This window comes from Eimeria maxima, genomic scaffold, assembly GCF_000499605.1.
Source record: "Eimeria maxima Weybridge genomic scaffold, Emw_scaff1794, whole genome shotgun sequence".
NCBI classification, from domain to species: domain Eukaryota; phylum Apicomplexa; class Conoidasida; order Eucoccidiorida; family Eimeriidae; genus Eimeria; species Eimeria maxima.
The window spans coordinates 1-7,118 of NW_013564704.1; the positions used below are offsets into that span (position 1 = coordinate 1).

Below are 7,118 nucleotides of genomic sequence, written 5' to 3' on the forward strand. Positions count from 1 at the left end.
TCTTTGGAGGTCAACAGGCCTTTTCTCTTTCAAGTCCGAGTGAAAGACACTACAAGTGCACACTCGCTGGTGCTGCTTTCTGGGAGGGTCAAAGATGCCAAGGCCGCGCAGTGACAAACCTGCAACGGCAGCTCAGTGTGTTCATCAGCTTGTTGCTGCTGGGGCAGCAAAGAAGCTGATGAGGATAGCAGCAGCACGCTGCTGCTGCGGCGCCGACACCAGACTATAGGAGCAGCGGCAACATGATGCTGCTGCAACTTTAGTAGCATCATAAGCAGTCGGGAGTCCCCTGCCCCCGACTGGTCCTCAATGAGCATGAGTACTCATGCGCCCTTTCCCTTTGCCTACTTTTTTCTTGCCTTTCTCATGCTGCACGACTACACGTATTATGTGCATCGCTCATCTGTTTAATGTAATCTTCCTCCCTGCCAACTCTGCCCTCAGGAGAAACCTTGCCGGCTTGTTTTCAGCATCTTTTCGATGCTTTCTTAACGCAGACGTAGCCACACGTGCATGAGCATGAATGCATGTGAAGACACATACGGATAGCACACACCTTCGAGAAATAAATATATGGGTAGGTGCACTCTTGTAGTGACGTGTCTGCCTCCTCATTGGTGCACGGGCAGCTAAGGGGAACGGTCCCAAAAGAAAGACGGAGCAGACAAAATATATGCGTTCAACACTTGCTCTCGCAAACTGCATGAGTTTAGTGTCTCGGTATTGGGATTGGGAAGGTATGGGGTCTGCGACACCTCGTGGCACCATGTCGGAAGCCAAAAGGAGCTCCCTATACGTTGTTACGTAGGGTTTACGTTGATACTCAGATGTCTTCATCGCAGCCATCACCGCAACGTTTCCGCAACGAAAGCACCCCAACAGTCTAAGTTTTCTAACGGGTGCCTTGGTGCATGAAGGCTTCCCCCGCATATTTATTTTCTTCTGGTGTTTCGCTTCCCTTTCAATGTATATGCGTTCTGCTGAGCCCTGTTGTAGGAAGTGAAGTTTACCACGATTTCGGAGGATTTTTTAGTTTGTTTGGCACCCTTCTGTGCGATTTGTCCGAATAGAATCTCTCGTCGGCGGTGCACAGGTGGGTGCGCTCGCTGCCTGCACTCGACCTAAACTAACATGTTTAGCCCGTTCACTGTTTAAAGTCGTCCTCAACCATTATTATAGAGAGCGAAGACTCAGCAGGGACCACACATACATAGATTTATGCGCTCACACGGGATGATGTTTACCCTGTTTTGCTCCGAAATATTTCTCAGGCATCAATTTGCTGGCACGTACGACAAGCGAATCAGCAGTTGTTAGATGGTGCATACATACACGCATATGCAATCATGCATGCAAGACAAATTTGTCGTCTCTTTGTGTTGTAGTCGTCCAACGTTAGCATGCAGACAAATACAACGCAAGTAACACATACATAGAATAGAGATATACCTACGCGTATATAATATGAACCAGTGTAAATACAGTTTGGGCAGCTAAGTAAGAACACGAGACACCAGTCGACGTCTTTAGACTCTACACGCGACTAGACTGCAAGTGCAAGTACAACGGAGTTGGCATGGACCTGGTCACCCCAAGCCCCTGCATGGTATAATTTTCCGTTGCAGCGGCATCTGGCGTTTTAGTGCACACGTGAAACTGCACGACTGCAGACAGAAAAGACAAACTTATTGTTTTAACTTTGTTCGATTTATCAACGGACCTCTAACAGTTTTGGGCCTTCGCAGCCTTCCACAACACATTGCCTGTCTGAATGAGGCGCTTGTACTTTTACTTGAGCGCACGCTGGCAACATACCCAAAGAAGCGTTTCGTTGTTGCTGCATGCATCGAAAAGTGGCACTTGCATGCTAGTATGTGGGGTTGTCTTGCAGAGGTCATGCAGCAAGCAGTGCTGTAAACGCTTGGCAGGACTGCTCCTCTCCGGAGCAGCCACCGACTTTGGTGTCGCTGCTCCCAGGGCTCATGTAGGCTGGAGGGGCTACCAGCTGATTTTTCGCAGCTCTTAACTCTAGAATTTTGACTCTCGTGAAGCCCACGATGGCCCTCGCCTATCAACGTGGGATCCCACCCTCGCATATACTTGCTGCAGCAGTTACTGCTGCGGTGCAGCACATAAGGCCCAGTCAGAGTTGCACCGAGTACCATATTTCTCAGTGTCCTGCTGCTGCTCTGCATGCATATGACGGTTGCTGATGCTGACAGCGCCGCTTTCTCCATCGTCGCTCTAGCCAGTCTGAACGCTTTCTCCTGCTGATGTTTTGGGCGAAGTCACATCACCCGCCTTTAGGTGCTACAACACTAGTGGCACTTACTGCAGAGTTGCAGCAGCTGCTGCAGGCGTAGCTCTTCAGTCGCCGTTGCCGCCATTATTGCGCATGCCTTTGCTGTTGCAGTTCTTACTGCACGTGCGGGCGCGACTGTTTCATCCTACCTTTGCAGTGCTGCTGGCTGCGCTCTGGGCGTTGGGGACAGCGAGGAGTATGTACACCTCATTAAGAAAAATGCGGCAAATCACAAATGCAAACGGGAAAACGACGTGACAACGAGGGCCCAATACTGCACAAACACCAGCCACAAACAATGGGCCCTAAAAGCTACATTGCAGCATAAAACCCGCAAACTCAATACTGAAACAAGCTGGAACAAGTAGAGCAACAGGAGCAAATTCGAATTAATACTCAGGGCCAAGGGAACCGAGCATTTTTTATAGGAGTGTAGGGTGTTGGGTTTGCGGTTACGATTAAGAGGGGTGAGCTGCGCAGTTGGCAGGATAATTCGAGCGCCCATTGAAACAAACACAGCCCAGCAAACAAGCGGCTGAAGAGAAGAAACAGCACACTGAACGCACCGACTCATACTTGCTTATGCCGCTGCTCTTGATGTAACTCTTGCTCTTCCTGGCGCTCTGGTGGGCACTTGCGCTGGTGCTGACACTGCCGTTAGCGCTGGCCCTGGCACCGCGCTTCCATACGCTCTCATTGGTGCAGTTGCTACAAAAGGATGCTGCCGATGCTAGCGGAGCCTTACCTTGACGAGAGAGTAGCCATGGCGCTTTGCGATGGGCTTTAACAAAAGCTGGTAGACAGCTCGAAGCAACACCGGCATGCTTGACTTGCTTTGCTGCTGGTGCGGCTGCTGCTGCTGCTGCAATTGCTGTAGATGTTGAATGCATGTGTCTCTGGAGGAAACAAGTTGGTCTATTTTGCGCTGCTTTCGGGCGTATGCAGCAAACTCTGCCGTCGCAGACAGCTGCTGCTGCTGCATCTGCTCCTGCACCAGCTGCTTTTGCAAAGAAGCCAACTCGTCGAGCAGTTTCTTCCCCTCTTCCGTCTCCGCAGCGGCAGCAAACCGGTTGTTGCTGCTGTTGTAGCGCGTCCTGCTTCTTTGTACGAGGTTTGCCAGAGAACGTAGGGGACCCCAAACCCTTCGCAGCAGCCTCTCACTTTGGTCTGCTGCTGCTAGTAGCAGCAGCAGGAGAACTACTCCAAAGCACCCGTTGTCCAGGGTCTCCGGGAGAACGCTGGGCTGGCCGGCGCTACGGTTGCTGCTGCAGGCTCCATAGGTGCTGCGCAAATCCAGTGCATTGCACCATCGATGTTCCTTAGTTGCACGCAAAGGTACCAGCACGTCTTCTCGCGACGTCGTTGCTGAGTCGTGGCCGATTTCATCAGGCGCCTGCCCTCGATAAACCGAAGGACCCTGCAACACGGGCCCCTCTGCAGCGCCGTTTAAGTGAGAACCCTCCGCTGATGCATTAAGCACGAAGAGGAGAGAAGCCCAAAAGGGCAGATGTGTCACAAGGGCCCCCATGTTTGCGAAAGTTACGGTGGTGTTGCTGTGTGCATGCGCCAGAAAATAAAGCAGGAGAGAGCCGGAGTTACGAAGGGGTGTTAATTGGTTTCATTTCTATTTCACGTTCATCTTGGCAACTATGTTCAACTCAAATGGTGTTTCAGAAGACGCGTGTAGATAAACTATCTGCTGCAGCAGTAGGCATCGGGCCCCGGGGCCCCCACCCGCCAGGGGTTTAAGGGCCCCTTTTTTGGTAGCGCAGCGACAGCATGGATATTATATGACGTGGGATGGTTGAATTCGTTGTATTTTTAGATTGGTGAGTATTTTGATTGGGTATTAAAAATATATACGGACGAAGAGGAGGACCATAAGAACCCCCTTCAGTTGCTTGGCGTCGGGGGGACTCAGAAATGTCTGTTGGGTTTCTCCTTAAGACGGTCTGAACTAGTTCTTGTTTGTTTACCAAATTTGAAAGGGAAGCAGAGCTACCTATACGTAGTAACGGCAGCCAGCAGACAACCCACGCGTGACACCGACAGCAGGGTGCAGCGCCTTGAATTTCTCAAGAGTAGAAACGACAGCAACAGTAGAGGAAATAAAATGGACCCCACCGATCCGAGCGTTCAGAAGCAGCTGCAGCAGCAGATGCAGCAGCAGCAGCAGCAAGAGGAGAAACGCAAGTGGGTACTCACTGCTAAACTGCACTTCACTTTCGCATGCGACAACGTGCAAGCAGCATGGTTGAGACTTTAGTGTTTGAGTTCTGTTTGCAGGGCAGTCGAGGAGCAGAGGAGGATGGCTATGAGGTCACTGCTCTCGCCCGAGGCGCACGAACGCCGTACGTTGCAGGGGGTTTGGGTTTGGGGTTTAGGATTGAGCATGAAAGACCGAAAAATAACCCTAGAAGAGGGGGATGGGGAAAAAGCAATAGGGACACAAAGGGTGAAACAAGGGAATTTGCACCAAGAGGGGAGGGAAGTGCGCGAATGCTATACAGAATGATGTGAAATGCAAACATCAACGGCTTGGTAGGAAGCTGCTTAGGCTCAGGACGATCAGGAGCTTCATTGTTGGTGGGACGGAGTTAAAACAGCCGAGTGGTTTTTCTTATCTGCATGCAGTCGCGCGTATTCACCTCGTCAAGCCACAAAATGCGGTTGCCGCCGAAAATTACATCATGCAGGTAAGTACTTGGAATGCAGAGCAAAGCAAAGCGAACTGTGTCATACATGCAAGTTAAATATTTACAGGAAATATATGTTTCGTTAAGGTCCTTCTAATTCTACCTGCGCCTACATGAGTGCATGAGGGTATTCGTAGGTGTATCATATATGCGTTGTAATGTGTGTGCAAGCATGTTCAACAGGGTCATACTTACCTCTGTGTTGGTCCTTAAATATTTATAGAGGAACAAGGCGGGTGGTTGGTGGGCCCGTGTGGTTTTTGCGAGTGGACGGATGTTTACGCGAATACACATGCGTGTGAGCTGTAGCTGAGGGCACCAATGCGTGAACTGTACTTCAAGACCAGCAAAATATGTTTGTCTAATTCGGCTGCAGGCAGCGCGCGCAGGCTCTCTCATGCCGCCAGTGGGAGATTCTACTTTGGTAGAAATATTGAAACAACTTGCAGAGGGAGATGCCAAGCAAACCAATACCTCGTCCAAAGTTGTGGTGAGCTCATTTTTCGCACCGATCCCAAAAGGGAAGCGCACATCCTATAACTTGTTGTATGGGACGCATAGAGATAGGCGTGAGTGGTGTTTTCGTTGCGACAGATCCGGCGAAGGCATTAGCATGATGATTCCGACGAAGACATATGAATATCAACATAAACCCTACGTAACAACGTATTAATAGCTTCTTTTGACTTCCGACATGGTGCCACGAGGTGTCGCAGACCCCATACCTTCCCAATCCCAATACCGAGACACTAAACTCATGCAGTTTGCGAGAGCAAGTGTTGAACGCATATATTTTGTCTGCTCCGTCTTTCTTTTGGGACCGTTCCCCTTAGCTGCCCGTGCACCAATGAGGAGGCAGACACGTCACTACAAGAGTGCACCTACCCATATATTTATTTCTCGAAGGTGTGTGCTATCCGTAGATTGCCTTGCATGAGCATGAATGCATGTGTCTTCACATGCATTCATGCTCATGCACGTGTGGCTACGCCTGCGTTAAGAAAGCATCGAAAAGATGCTGAAAACAAGCCGGCAAGGTTTCTCCTGAGGGCAGAGTTGGCAGGGAGGAAGATTACATTGAACAGATGAGCGATGCACATAATACGTGTAGTCGTGCAGCATGAGAAAGGCAAGAAAAAAGAAGTAGGCAAAGGGAAAGGGCGCATGAGTACTCATGCTCATTGAGGACCAGTCGGGGGCAGGGGACTCCCGACTGCTTATGATGCTACTAAAGTTGCAGCAGCATCATGTTGCCGCTGCTCCTATAGTCTGGTGTCGGCGCCGCAGCAGCAGCGTGCTGCTGCTATCCTCATCAGCTTCTTTGCTGCCCCAGCAGCAACAAGCTGATGAACACACTGAGCTGCCGTTGCAGGTTTGTCACTGCGCGGCCTTGGCATCTTTGACCCTCCCAGAAAGCAGCACCAGCGAGTGTGCACTTGTAGTGTCTTTCACTCGGACTTGAAAGAGAAAAGGCCTGTTGACCTCCAAAGTTATTTGTCGCTTCGGAATGAATGCAGCGAAGTCAGCGAACATCATGGTAGAAGCTGCAGCAGCCTCAGTGCCTTCTTCATTCCACGTGAAGTCTGCTTGGTGGAGGAAGGAAGAAACATAAAGGTCTTTGTCACGGGCAATCCCTGAAAAGTCTGCCTTGCCCGCCTCGAACATGAGACGCACGCCTAGGTGTCTGTACACCGCAGCAAGGTCTACTTGGTTTTCTTCTGCCACAAACTTGATCAGAGGTATGGACAAGTGCAACACCGATCCGGAGGAAACAGTGTTGTCCACTTGCCTTACGAGCTCCTCGGCAGCGTCTGGCTTTTGCAGCAACTGCTGTTCAAAGTGAGAAATGTCTTTGGGTAGAAACACATATAAGCAGAAGCGTGGGTCTGCGTAAGGCAGGGACAAGACTTTCATTGCCTCCCCTTCGAAGTATCCGAAGCCCCTCTCCAGTTGCTGTTGCATGAACTTCACCTGCTGCTCTTGGACACATCCCGTCTGCCCATCCTCCACACAGAAAGACCCGACCGACGTCATGTCGGGCGAAAAGGGGAAAGCCCACGGACCCTTAAAATACAACGCATTCACCAGCACCATTCGAGTTGAAGATGACAGGAGAGAAG

At 50.5% G+C, this 7,118-nt stretch overlaps 3 protein-coding genes across 3 annotated transcripts; 1 reads left to right on the forward strand and 2 right to left on the reverse strand.

Annotated features, from left to right (window-relative positions):
* Positions 1 to 1,894: 1,894 nt before the first annotated feature.
* EMWEY_00055590 (hypothetical protein, conserved) lies at positions 1,895 to 3,830 on the reverse strand (the record flags this gene model as incomplete). Its single annotated transcript, XM_013480283.1, has 4 exons — positions 1,895 to 2,068; positions 2,452 to 2,576; positions 2,759 to 2,837; positions 3,048 to 3,830. The coding sequence occupies 4 exons, from the start codon at positions 3,828 to 3,830 to the stop codon at positions 1,895 to 1,897; spliced, it is 1,161 nt and encodes a 386-aa protein (XP_013335737.1).
* Positions 3,831 to 4,415: 585 nt separating this feature from the next.
* Positions 4,416 to 5,211, forward strand: EMWEY_00055600 (double-stranded DNA-binding domain-containing protein, putative; the record flags this gene model as incomplete). The annotated part of the gene is made up of 4 exons (XM_013480284.1): positions 4,416 to 4,499; positions 4,589 to 4,667; positions 4,937 to 4,998; positions 5,182 to 5,211. 4 exons carry the CDS (start codon positions 4,416 to 4,418, stop codon positions 5,209 to 5,211), a joined length of 255 nt encoding a protein of 84 aa, XP_013335738.1.
* Positions 5,212 to 6,375: 1,164 nt separating this feature from the next.
* Positions 6,376 to 7,032, reverse strand: EMWEY_00055610 (hypothetical protein; the record flags this gene model as incomplete). Its single annotated transcript, XM_013480285.1, has 1 exon — positions 6,376 to 7,032. The coding sequence occupies one exon, from the start codon at positions 7,030 to 7,032 to the stop codon at positions 6,376 to 6,378; it is 657 nt and encodes a 218-aa protein (XP_013335739.1).
* Between the last annotated feature and the right edge of the window lie 86 nt (positions 7,033 to 7,118).